The sequence below is a fragment of the Leopardus geoffroyi genome, chromosome B3 (genome assembly GCF_018350155.1).
Source record: "Leopardus geoffroyi isolate Oge1 chromosome B3, O.geoffroyi_Oge1_pat1.0, whole genome shotgun sequence".
Lineage (NCBI taxonomy): Eukaryota > Metazoa > Chordata > Mammalia > Carnivora > Felidae > Leopardus > Leopardus geoffroyi.
In genome coordinates, this window is record NC_059337.1 from 54,743,184 (window position 1) to 54,757,340 (window position 14,157).

General features: G+C 40.7%; 1 protein-coding gene across 3 annotated transcripts in view; it reads right to left on the minus strand.

The window, feature by feature from the left end:
• GALK2 (galactokinase 2) overlaps positions 1-14,157 on the minus strand; it is a 146,024-nt gene that overhangs the window by 6,200 nt on the left and 125,667 nt on the right. For all 3 annotated transcript variants that reach the window (XM_045449790.1, XM_045449789.1, XM_045449788.1), the window contains exon 9: positions 9,767-9,968. In XM_045449790.1, coding sequence (XP_045305746.1) covers positions 9,767-9,968 — 202 coding nt within the window. The remainder of the gene's footprint in view (positions 1-9,766; positions 9,969-14,157) is intronic.

Genomic DNA, 14,157 nt, shown 5'->3' on the forward strand with positions numbered 1-14,157 from the left:
TTCTCTAGGTAGTAAAAGTTAGCATTACTCCTGTTTGGTGAAAGCTGGCAATAATCCACTATAAAGTCTTGATTCTATAAAGTCACCAATTGAAGAGTTGTATGTGGCAAGCTTACAGGTGATGAAGAGGAGGGAGTAAAAGGAAAAGAGACAGCAGACATGATCAACAGTATGAATCAGAAGGTGGCTCCAAATGAAGTCAAATCAAAATGTAAATTGCAAGTCTTATACAAGTGAGGGCTTTCTCTAGTAGTCATTTAAGGTGTGTTTGTAAGACTTGGCTGTTCCCCATAAAAGTATCCGTCCCCTAGAACAGACAGCCTGGGTTTGCATTGAATAAATTTATCAAGAAGGAACATGTTATTAAACCCTAGACCAGTCTGTCTATTTAAACCCTAATGGGAAGCTATACACAGACGTTTCCACAAAAATGGAAGGTGGCCTCTACAAGTCCAAACGCATCTTCCTTGAACCTCTGGGAACTACTCTGACAGCTGAACTCAGAATTTACCATCAGCCAAAATGTGTGACCCGGATGGAAACCACTGTTTAAACCACCACACAAAAAGAGGTCATTTTAGTCGCCATCACCCAGGCCAGCTTCCAACCAAAGATTTATACCCAAGTGAAAGGCCCTACACAAAGCACAAGAGTCCCTCATTTCTAAAAGATGTAATTTATCCTGATAATAAAGGTTAACATGTACTTCCAATTCTTCCTAATAAAATTTGCTCCAAATTCATAGCAGATTAAAAACTCCATAATTAATTTAGCACAATTTTGTCTCTCTTTTTCCATCTAAATGAGCTACTTTACTTCCTGGAAAATATCAATAGAATATTAACCCTCCTCTAGGACATCGGATTTATTGCACACCAGTAATTCATTTTCCCCTCAATGATTTTCTCAATTGGTTCCTTTTTATTATCTGTTGTATTCATTAAAATATGTTTTTCAAATGAAAATAGATGTTTAAGGAAGAAAACAAAATGCTTGCAAATAAAGATTACTCATCTCCTGCTGTCCCCCAGACATTCAGCTTACAGCCCAGCAGCTGCACAGAGCCCAGACTCCTATCATCCAGGCTGAAAGTTTCTCTGACTGGGAGATTCTAGGATAATTCTGAGTTCCCAGACTGGCAAAGGGCCATTTTTCAATCACAAAGAAAAAACAAAAAAAGTTGTGATACGCAGTGACATCAAACTATTGCTACCCATGGAAGATGCTGAAAAAACCGAGGTGTCACCGAAGCATTTCTGGAAGACCCTAAAATCAGGACACAGAAGCCAAAGATCCAGACTATGCCACTGTGCTGGACTTAAATCAACCAGGTCTTTTATGGTCTTCAATGGACTTCAGACATGTTTTCTTACATCTTTTCATCTAAAAAGTTTTTGAAAGCTGTTGTTTCAAAACTGAATCTAAAGCAAACTGAGTATTGTTTCTAACTGGTTACAAAACCAATAGGAATTGTGCCAAAGGGTGTATTTTCCTCAGTATCCTGCCACTTTCCAGAAAGCAGAAACTAGAAGTATTTCTAGGCAAATATATTCACTTTTGAGTCCCCAGAGCTGCTCTGTCACCACCCTGCCTGCTGCAGATGAAAATGGACTGGGTTGCATCAGCCACATGATATGAAGTCATCAGGGCTCAAATTTCCCAAACAGAAAATGATAAATGCTATTATTATAAATAGCCTTCTGCCCTTGAGTCAATGGCACTTGTGATCACAAATCAGGGGGCCACCCGAGTACCTGGTCTGCAGCCTGTCCAGCTATATATACTCACAGAGGCAGAGGTCCTGTCTGCAGTGTTCTAAACTGGTGCTTAATATGCCCTTTGGCATATGCCATAGAAATTCAGGGAAAAATCCAAAAGTTAGGAGACCAATATAAGCTTTATATTAGGAAAGAAAAAGAAGGCAAGCCTTGTTCTTCCTAAGAGAACACTAAGACATTAAAAATATAGATTCTGAGCTATTGCACATCAGAGAGCAATACAAGAGTTATGAACACCAAAACCCTAGAATCCCCCAAATACCACTCCTTTGTGGTGACCAGATTGGGGAATAATGTGGAAGGGTTGGTCAAAACAACCAAAGCAGCCTTTGCCTTTATTAGTATGATCTACGAAACAAAGGCGAGAGGAGTTAGGCAGATTATAGAATGCTCCCTTTGATCCTTTTATCGCTGAAAAGTAATCATATAACTAACTTTCCAGGCATCCAATATAGCCTGGCTAAAATTTCCTACTTTAAATGAGCTGATTGGACCATAAAGCACCTACTAAGATACAAGGCACAGAAAAAAGCAGGGCGTGGTGGGGGTGGGGGTGGGGGGAGGGTGGAGGGAGATCCAGTAAACATAGCCTTGCTACAAAGAAGGAAAGAAGGGATTGTGCCTCGTATTTCAATTCAATTTTATTTATTTCAAAATACTTGTATATTATACAAATGGGTATTAAATTAATTCAGAATATTTTGAATTAAGGGAGAGGTTATATCTCTCCAGGCCCAGCCCAGCACAATTCTAGACATTTGGTAGGTTGTAATAAATAGCTGTTGGGATTATTACACTTGTTTTAAAATATCAAAATATATACCCAGTCTGTTTTTTTTTATTAAATCAATGTTAGAAAACTTCAATTATGTGAAACAGAGTACAATAATGAAGAGATAATGTCCACCCAATTATAAAATATCATTTTGAATGAACAAAATGCATTTTTTAAGAGATGGCTAAATTTTATTTATTTTTATCTTTAAAGTTTATTTATTTATTTATTTTTGAGAGAGAGAGCACAAGCAGGGAAGGGGCAGAGACAGAGGAAGACACAGAATCCGAAGCAGGCTTCAGGCTCCAAGCTGTCAGCACAGAACCCAACATGGGGCTTGAACTCACTAACCATGAGATCATGACCTGAGCCAAAGTTGGACGCTTAACTGACTGAGCTACCCAGGTGCCCCTCGAAATGGCTAAATTTTAAAAAAGCATTTCTTGAAGTATGTAAAACAACTTTTAATTATATGTGAGACAGCTCACATATATATATTATATATAAATATAACCTGTCAGTAATATATCTTATATCTGGAAAGCCTTCTAGCTTCTGCTCTAAAGCCTAGAATCTTCCGGCTAGAATCTCAGGAAAACAGAACTTCCAGAAGAATTTCTATGACTTTTGCAGCCAAGTTAGAAACACTCAGATTGCTTTAGATTCAAGAAACCACAGACTTCAAATACTGTTCAAATGAGAAAGTATAAGAAAATGTAACTACAAGTCTGTTTGAGAAACGTAAGCTACTAAAGGCCCTGAAAGATGAGCTGGTTTCTGCAAAGGGTATATATATATATATATATATATATATATATATATATATATATATATACAGGGTTAGGGGGGTGGAGAGGACAGTAAGCGGAAGACAGGGGCCCAAAGAGAAGTGAGCCCCTAAGCGCAGTGGAAAGGGCCTTGTCCCTTTATTTGGTAGAGTGTAAAGATTAGCCTCAAGATCACGGGGAAGGAAACATACAAATAGGAGTTTACACTTCATTCTCCCCTGACCTGCTCAGGAGAATGGGTGCAAAAGGTTGAGCAGCATAGCCATGGAGTAAAGTTTGAAAAGATTTCTGAGGAAGACAGCAAATTAACTTTTGTAATCTTTGTTAGCCTATTAACATTTGTCATTCATTTCCCTTAATAGCTTTGGCAATGATGCAGCAATGAGGTCTCTAATTTCAGCAAGTGTCTAAATAGAAATAAAAGACATTAACTATTTTTTCTTAAGTATAACCAGGAAAATTGATAACAAATGAGCTATCTCATATATAACTGATTTGGTTTGAAAATTGCTTTGTGTTTCTCAACGAATCCTACTTTAAAATTTAGCTGTTTCTTAAAATTTACATTTTGTTCATTTAGAAGAATTATTTTATAATTGGGCAAGTTTCATCTTATTCTCTCACTATTATACTTTGTTTCACATAATTGAGGTTTTCTAACATTAGTTTAATAAAAATAATAAACAGCTTAACAGCATAAATGTAGTTTCCTTCTCCCTCCCTGGCCCTTTCTTTGAATGCTAAACTGATTTTCTCTTAAAGAGCACTGAAAAAGCTCAATTGACAAACAGAGCAAGTGTCAGTGATCTCTTCTATCCTTTCTTTTCCCCCTCTTTTCTCTGCTTGGGTCATATAGCAGCTTCTTACGCATTTTCCTATAGGCTAGCTACCTAGAGATGCCTTTTGAATATAGTCTAGCTCAGATCACAATAAGATTTCAGTTTGTATGACAGGTGCTGGAGGGGATGCAGAGAAAGGGGAACCCTCTTGCACTGTTGGTGGGAATGCAAAGTGGTGTAGCCACTCTGGAAAACAGTATGGAGGTTCCTCAAAAGTTAAAAATAGAACTACCCTACGATCCAGCAATCTACTAGGTATTTACCTACAGAATGCAAAGACACTAATTCAAAGTTATACATGCATTATCTATAATAGCCAAGTTCTGGAAGCAGTCCAAGTGTCCATCCATTGATGAATGTATAAAGAAGACGTGGTATGTATGTACACACACACACTGGAATATTACCCATAAAAAAGAATGAAATCCTTCCATTTGCAATGACATGGATAGAGCTAGAGAGTATAAGTCTAAGCGAAATAAGTCAGAGAAAGACAAATACTGTATAGTCTCACTCATATGTGGAATTTAAGAAACAACAAATGAGCAAAGGGGAACAAAGAGAGAGACAGAGAGGCAAACAAAGAAACAGACTGTTAACAAGAGAGAGCAAACTGATGGTTACCAGAGGGGAGGGGAGTGGGGGAAAGAGTTAAATAGGTGATGTGGAATAAGGAGGGCACTTGCTGTAATGAGCACTGGCTGTTGTATATAAATGATGAATCCCTGAATTATACTCCTGAAACTAATATTATACCATATGTTGACTAACTGGACATTAAATAAAAAGTTTTAAAAATTAAACTAAAAAAAAAATTTTAGCTTGTATGTAAGTGCCCTAAGTATCTAGGCATTAAAATCCTTCATTCACTCAATCAATTAGTTGTGTTTTCATGCAAATAGTTTCCAAGCAGGCCTTCAGGAAAACTAAAGGAATTTTAAAGTGTCACAAGTAGACCTGGAAGTAAAGACTGTCTTTGGCCTTGTTGCTCCTTGAACCCATTTAAGCTTCCCTCCTCCCTCGTTTGGTCTCGGGAAGGCAACCAACCTTCTAAGGCTGCCCAGTCTTAGTCATGCCTTCTCCACTGGTGTTAACACTTTTAAAGGGGACAGGGAAGTGTAGAGATGATCGTGACTCTTAAAAGAATACTCTACCAGAGGTTGACTTTATGGTACCAGTGGCCCAGGCCTTGCCAGGGCCCTTCCCAGCACATCCAGCACCTCCCCTACCTAGCCCAGTGCTACAGTCATGAAGCTTCAGGAGGAACTAGGGCTTAAGGGCATCTCATTTTGTGTTTGAACCTTTCTACTCATTTACCCTCCACGACTATTATCCGTCTTTCTCTCTCACTTTTAACCACCCCATCTCACCACTATCTTTTTAATTCTTCTGCATTCCTTCCTCTTTCCCCTTACACACACACACACACACACACACACACACACACACGCAAGTGTCAAGAGCTTTTGAAAGTGGAGTTTAGACTTCAGTGCCACATAGGACACAAATACCCTGGGGCAAAGCATTTGCTGGCTGTAGGGAGGAATGGCATCAATGACTGCATCTACTTAGTTCCCCCAGTCTGTCCTCCTAGGAGGTTGCTCTGCCACGTAGGGCCTTTTAGTAACTGGCAACCAGTTGGAACATTTGGAGACTATCTGCTGGTCACAGTGACAACAAAGAAAAAATTAATTAAATCAGAAGTTTAGGGACCAGACAACTATTCTGGCCAATATTTACAACACAACAAAAGGTAATCTTTCAATATGGGAAACTCGATCCCTATATGATTCTCGAATAAGTAGAAACTAATTTTGATGGTTTGCAATTGACTTTCCAAATAAAAAAGCCCATAAAAAAGAGAATGAGCTCCTTATACTAGACACAACTGAATTTTCCTCAGAAAAGCAATATAGCAGGGGCGCCTGGATGGCTTAGTCCGTTAGGTGTGCAACTCTTAGTTTTGGCTCAGATCATGATCTCAAGGTTCATGGGATTGAGCCCTGCATCAGGCTCTGTGTTGACAGAGCAGAGCCTTCTTAGGACTCTCTCTCTCTCTCTCTCTCTCTGTGGCCCGCCCCCATGCACACACACGTATACTCTCTCTCTCTCTCTCTCTCTCTCTCTTGCAAAATAAACATAAAAAAAAAAAAGAAATGCAGCTGATGGAAATGAGCTAGACAGAAATACTTTGAGAAATTAAGTGTTTAGGGATGCCTGGGTGATGCAGTCAGTTAAGTGTCTGTCGGACTCTTGATCTTGGCTCAGGTCATGATCTTGCCTGTTTGTGAGATCGAGCCCTGCCTCGGGCTCTGTGCGGACCATGGGAGCTTGGGATTCTCTCTCTCCCTCTCTCTCTGTCTCTCATGCTCTCTCTCTCTCTCAAAATGAATAAATTAAAAAAAAATAAGTAAGTGTTAATTTAAGTGTTAAATTTGAGTGTCAAGGCATTAAGAAAGGACTTTCCAAAAACAAATAAAAATAATAATAAAAGGTGCTCTTCTAAACTCTTTTAAGACCCAGCTATTAGATCCCTCACTGGAACCACATTAAAAAAAAAAAAAAAAAAAAAAAAGAGAGAGAGAGACCTATAGATGGTTAGAACAGAAAAAGACACAGGAGATCATAAAACAAGACAACAATGCAAAATCACAGAGCTCAGAAGGAAAAGTGGCAGAGCTGGAACTCAACCTTCTTAACTTCAACTCAGTTGTCCTCCTACTCCACACACTGCCTCCCCCGCTCAACATGGCTTTGTCCAGTGTTCACATGCTGCACACTAGGACAACACAAACCTCCATTATTAAAGTTTTAAAGCCGGAAAGGAAAATGACCTACATTCCAACATAATCATATCTCAGTAAACTCAGGGGAGAGAGAGAGGCATGGCAAAAGCACTGGATGAGGAACCAGACCTTTCACACCAACTCAATACATTTACTTGTTCAAATCACTTCACCTCCTAGTGCCTGCTCAGGTCTTGAAGGACCCCTCCTGCTTTCTTACCTTATGGCACTATGAGAGAATTCTGCCCCCCAAAATGTGAAATACCGCTTCCCAAAATGTGGCTTTGACAGAAACAAGCAAACTTTCTCAGGCCAAACACCCAGGAGTCATCTTGATTCCTGTCTTTCACCCACACAACAATTATCTTGAATCTTCCTTCAAGGCACGCCTTGCATGGGATCACTTAGCACTTCCACTGCCACCTTTCCACACCCAAAGCCAAAGTCCTTCCAGTGGCCTAGGAGGGCCCTGTGCTGTGCCTCCCCACTCCCCCCCCCAACTTCATCACCTACTACTCTCTCCTTTACTGCCCTCCAGCCTATGAGTTGTCCATAGAGGGTAGTGGGGTAGTTTGACTCCCCCCTGAAAAGTGGTGAAGGGGCATTGGTCAGCCTCCTGACCTCACATGTGACAGCCACATCCCCACCTCTGGGCCTATGCACTTGCTATTCTCATTTCTTCATGTGACCTCTTCCTCACATGTGACAGCCACATCCCCACCTCTGGGCCTATGCACTTGCTATTCTCATTTCTTCATGTCCTCAGGTCTCCGCTCAAACATCATCATCTCAGAGAAGCCTTCCTCAACCTTACTATAAAGGTCACCCATCCAAACTGGAGAGTGTTATGCTAAGTGAAATAAGCCATACAGAGAAAGACAGATACCATGTGTTTTCACTCTTACGTGGATTCTGAGAAACTTAACAGAAACCCATGGGGGAGGGGAAGGAAAAAAAAAAAAAAAGAGGTTAGAGTGGGAGAGAGCCAAAGCATAAGAGACTCTTAAAAACTGAGAACAGGGGCGCCTGGGTGGCGCAGTCGGTTAAGCGTCCGACTTCAGCCAGGTCACCATCTCGCGGTCTGTGAGTTTGAGCCCCGTGTCAGGCTCTGGGCTGATGGCTCAGAGCCTGGAGCCTGTTTCCGATTCTGTGTCTCCCTCTCTCTCTGCCCCTCCCCCGTTCATGCTCTGTCTCTCTTTGTCCCAAAAATAAATAAACGTTGAAAAAAAAAATTTTTTTTTTAAAAAAACTGAGAACAAACTTAGGGTTGATGGGGGGTGGGAGGGAGGGGAGGGTGGGTGATGGGTATTGAGGAGGGCACCTTTTGGGATGAGCACTGGGTGTTGTATGGAAACCAATTTGACAATAAATTTCATATATTGGAAAAAAATAAAAAAATAAAATGCATGTAGAGCCCATAAAAAAAAAAATAAAGGTCACCCATCCAACCGTGATACTCTCTATCCCTTCTTTTTTTTTTTCATAGCACTATTTTTTTTATACCACTACCACTCAATTTATTTTTAACTGTCACTCCCCTCTTTCCCCATGAGAGGCTCCATGAGAGTGAGAGCTGGTTGACAGTCCCAGGAAGAGAAGGTTCACTAGGGGATTCCAGGAGGCTGACCAATGCCCCTTCACCACTTTTCAGGGGGGAGTCAAACTACCCCACTACCCTCCAGGCAAAGACACTTCTGCCTGATTTCTGCACAAATCATTCCACTTCTTTTAATTTCCAGAACTGAATAATATTCATCCCTTCCATTTACTGGGCCCTTGATATTTTCAGAAAAGAGCACTTATAGTGGAACAAGCTCTGGAAGGCATTTTGGCAATTAGTGAGCAAACTCTGACGTCAGCAGAGTGATTCTCATCAATGTTATGTTCAAGTCTCTCTACAAGTTGGGTTACACATGCCATCTGTGATCAGTGGAGCTAGGTGATTTAAACTTTTCAGGCTGGAAGTGTGGTAATGAATGAGGCAAGCCATAGGCGCCAAGTGGTTAATTTTGTTTTCATTACTAATTGCAGGCAGTTCTGCATTATCTTCTCACAGTGGAAATAACATCTAGCCATTTGAGAGTTCTCCCAATTTCCCTTTCAGTCCTCCCAAGGTCAATGAAATCCCTTCTGGGTAAAGTGACCATTCTACTCTATTATCCCCATTCTCTAACAATTACAAGGAAGCTGTTCTCAGGCTTTGTGAAAGAGTTTTCCCCTTTACATTTCTGTCTCAACCAACCATTTATAAGCCAGGCTTTCATCAAGTCCTCATTTCTCCAAATTGCTTAACCTAAATCTGGAAAGCTTTCTGAGTAATTCCTTCAGCAACCTCCCCTGCCCCCAAATACACTATCAGGTCTGAGGGCCTTTTTCTGTTTTCTCCCTTCCTTTGAAAAAATCTACTACACTTAGGACACCAAACAGGAGATGCTGGCAGGGCCCCCATTGTAGTGGATATACCATTGATTAAAATATGATGAGAAAGTAACAGCAGGGCCATGGCTAAGAAAAGCTCCCTGAAATACCTAATCATCCGAAGATGGAAAGGCATTGTGAAGAACTGATTCCAAAGAACTGATTCATAAAGCTATTGGAGTCAGGTCTCCAATATTTCTCCTACAGATATTTAGGAGGGAACGAGTTCAGTTCTGTATCATAGACAACACCTCAGATAGGAAGTGGGGAAGGATCCTCTTTCATTTAGAAGGTTATGAAAATATTGCATTTTTTTTCATTCATTTCAACAGTTTCCGTGGCCGTGTCCCACAGCCCCCCCATGCTGCTGTCCCAGGCTCACCGACAGATGTCCACCAGCTGGTCCAGTTCAGGGCAGCTGCACTCGTACATGTCCCGGCAGCTCACGTGGCTCTGGTTCATTAAGTCCCCCAGCAGCTGGACCGTGTTGTCAGGTGCTTCTTCACATATCTTCTTAAACTGGAGCACCCGAGCAGCCTCGCTGTACACGTGCTTTGCCCGCTGGTAGAGTTTGAAGATGAGCACTTAGGAAGGAAGAGGACAGGGAACAAGGTTAGAAGTGTTTACTGGACAGCCCAGTGCAAAGAAAAATAGTCATTGAGGACTTCTGTTTCTATCTTCATTATCAATACCATCAAGACCATGAAAGAAATCTTCATGGTCTAAATTTGTCTCTTTTCAAGTCAATTTTACTTTTTTCTTTATAGTGACTACAGTCTTCTATTTTCTTCCCTTCATTCTACACACCCAGCCATGTGCACACACATGCGTGCAAACTAATTCATCCCATAGGAACAGGGAGCTAACATGTACTGAGCACTCCCTATGTTTCAGCCACTTTAAAGGCATGGTCTTCATGTAGTTCTCCTCACAGCACTGGGGAGGGAGGGGGGTGTGGGTGGTAGTATGATCCCTGGTTAACAGGTAAGAGAATGAGGCCGAGCAGACTGAGCCCAAGGTCACATATCCGGAAACTGGAGAAGCAGAATATTGATCAGGATGTCTGATCCCAGGGCCATATTCTTTCTACTGTGACCCACCAGAAAGGACCACTGAAAATGCTTATGCTGGCAATTCTATTTATGAAAATGTATCCTAGAGATAAGTACAAGTATTTATATATGTATATATGTGTACATGTGTATGTGTACCCACACACACACACACACACACACACACACGTATAGCAACAGAAAATATAGAAACAACTTAAATGTCCAATAATAGGAAACATTTAAAAAACTATGTTATATCCATTAAAAAATATTATTGCCATTAAAACTTAGAATCTAGGGGTGCCTGGGTGGCTCAGTCACTTAAGTGTCCAACTCTCAATTCCAGCTCAGGTCATGATCTCACAGTTCGTGGGATCAAGTGCCACACCAGACTCTGCACTTACAGCATGGGGCCTGCTTGAGATTCTCTCTCTCTCCCTCTGCCTCTCCCGCACACCCTCTCTCTCTCTCAAAATGAAATCTTTAAAAAAAAAACAAAACAACAACTCAGATCCTAAGACAATTTACTATCTGAGAAATTATTCACTATCAAGTGAAAAAACAAGATACAAAAATATATGTACAATTGATACTAATTTTGCATTCACACATACATGTATTTATATAAATTTTAATTTTTAAAAACTTTAAGAAAGCACCAAAACATTAACAGTTATTATCCCTGTGGTAGATGATGGGTGATTTTATTTTCTCCTTAAAACATTTCTATACTTTCTAGATTATCCACAATGACTCTTAACTTCAGTTACAGGAACATGTCCTACTGCAGTGGTTTTCTCTATAATGTTTACACGTTCCCTTGAATAATGACTGAGACCCCCTTAACATTCTCACCCTTGCAGAGTGGCTGAGCTTGTGCCATGGACCTGAAGAACTTGTGATTATATGGAAGCCACCTAGCCAACTGGAAAGATCCAGGGCTGCACATCAAAAGGTCTGTCCTTTCTTTTCAGCTCTGCGACAATTAACTGTACCCAGTTGCTACCCCTATAGGGTTCTATTTCCCCATCTCTAAAATGACGTTGAGAATTACTTCTCAGGATCCTTCCAGGTCTAACATTTTATGATTCTATGAAGATCTTCTTCCAAGCATCCCCCCCCCATATTGTTATATGTTGTAAAGAGTGTGCTGTGACTGTTCCCTTTTGTCTGCACCCCCAGTTCTACTCTATCCTCTTCTCTACCCCACTTCTCTGCCTCAGGAGGCTGACCTGTATGATTACACCAATGGGTTCCCTTGCCATCTAGACTGGAGAAAGGGAGATCAAGAAATGGGAGGGAGGAGAGTAGGACAGAAGATTTATTCCCCAGCTCCCTCCTTGCAGGGGGCTCTGCTACTCCACTGAAAGACACTGAACATCCTCTCAAGGGAGCCTTTTCTACATGACTTGATCCTCCAGCATTGACCTCCAGGTTCCTCCCCCTAGACTATTACCACTTTTTCGGAGGTGCTTTCATATTTCATTTATGAACCAACATATTTTAGTAAAGTTTCAGGTTACATTTCCTCCCTCTCCACAGCACCGTCCTCCTAATTCTTAGGGATGGGTAAAAAGGCAGCCAAGGCTGGAGGAAGTAAACAGCCCTTCTTAGGATTGTGTAAAGTTTAATAATTACAAGGGTGGGGCTACCTTTCTATAAATAAGCAAAAAATGAAAAGTTTTCTTTCAAACATTCTCAATTGAGTCATATGAAGTATGACTCAACTTACAGTTAACAGCTTGCATTTTCCTGTTCTCTTTCAAAGAGGACTTAAATTCATTCATCAGATCTAGTCAGTTCTTTTGCAACATGTCTGGTAATCATGCCTCCTTTCTATTTCTGCTGTTATTACCCAAATGTACATTTTTACTCCTTTTCCCACTTGAACTATTCTGCAGTGGTTTCCAAATTGATTTCCCTGTCTTGATGTCCCCTTCCTGCAACCTATCTTGCGGCCAACACAGCCAGATGGAGCTCCTAACACACAACCTTACTCATGTTACTGCCCCAAACCTTTACTGCCTGGCCAGTGCTTCCTATAATCCAGATTCCTGCCCTCAGCATGCTGGGTCCCAATAGGAGGTCCTCCGTCCAGCCAAACTCTCTTACTTACAGTTACCCAAAGACTCCTGGCTCCTGAGGATACTCATTTACCACACAGAAATAGTTTCCTTCCCTTTCTCTCTCTGCCAAAATTTAACCTGTTTCTGAAGGTTCAGATTAAATTTTTTATGCTCAGGAAGCCATGCTGGCCCCAGCTGGAAAGAGTCTCTTGACTCTATACCACTCTTGCAGTCCATGGCATTCGCTTGTGCTTGCCAAACCCTTTTCACAGTAACTGTTTCTCCTATGTCCACAAAGTTCATGCACTGCTGAAGACAGAAAGCAGGTCTTCTAGTCCCATGCATTCCACCAGTGCAACATTTCATCCCAGAGCACTTTCAATAATGCGTTATAGGACAGGAGCTCAGTGGGTGTTCACTGTTACAATTAGGACTTTATTTTTAACACTAATTCTAAGTTAAAATATCTCCACATAGGCATTGTTGCTTAATAATCCTAATCATAATAAATGAGGTGCCAATACTCACAGCTTACTAGAGTGTTGAGGCTGAAGAAAGGGGACAGCAAGATACCCTTTGCTACAGAATCTACAACTGACACCAAGTGGATGAAAAATAAGGAAAAAGAGAACTTACAAGTTAAATGTAGGTGGGAATAAAAACACAACATGTTTTGTTCCACCAGTAGTCCACACTGCAATGTGAAGTTATTATATCCATCAATAAGTTCAACTTATTTCATGGTCTAGATATCAAAATATCCCAAGATAAGAAAATCTTACCAATATCCAGTACTGGAACATACTGTCAGCAAAAACACACTGTCTGAAGAAACAGCACAGGTAGATTTAATAGTAACAGCTGCTCAAAATCTCTGAACAGAGAGGGAAGAAGACAGGCCATTGATTGGCAAGCATGTGCCTGAGACAGTGCCAATATTTTATATATGTTAATATAATCTAGGTTGTTGAATTTACATTTTGAATATTTATTTATTTTTTAATTTATTTTTGGGAGAGAGACAGAGAATGAGCAGGGGAAGGGCAGAGAGAGGGGGAGACACAGAATCTGAAGCAGGCTCCAGGCTCTGAGCTTTCAGCACAGAGCCTGATGCGGGGCTTGAACTGACGAACTGTGAGATCATGACCTGAGCCGAAGTTGGAGGCTTAACCGACTGAGCCGCCACCCAGGCGCCCCTGAATTTACATTTTGATAGGAAGGAAATGACTTTAGCAACTGCAGCTTAAGATTGTTCTTTTTTAAAACTAAGGTTGAAACAAAATGTTTAAAATACTAGCTTTAGGATTCTGTATGTTTCAGTTTTTGCCTCTGAGCTACTTCACCTCCTATAATCATAGACCAAGTTTAAAATCAGAGTATGGGGGGCAGGGCTGGTTAAGGATTTGAATATTGATTTATTCAATATTAGAATATTGATTTATTTTTACTATAATGTCCCACTTATGAAGAAATCATCTAGTTTCCAGGTGCACTGCTATGTATCGCTGAATGTGACAAAAGGCACAGTAAAGCAGCATCCACTGTGATCATAAAATAGTGCTACTTAGCTGAAAAATCACTGTCCTGTCTGTGATCCAATGTGCGAAGATCTTTTAAACTTTGAATTATAAAAATTTTCAAATATGCAGGAC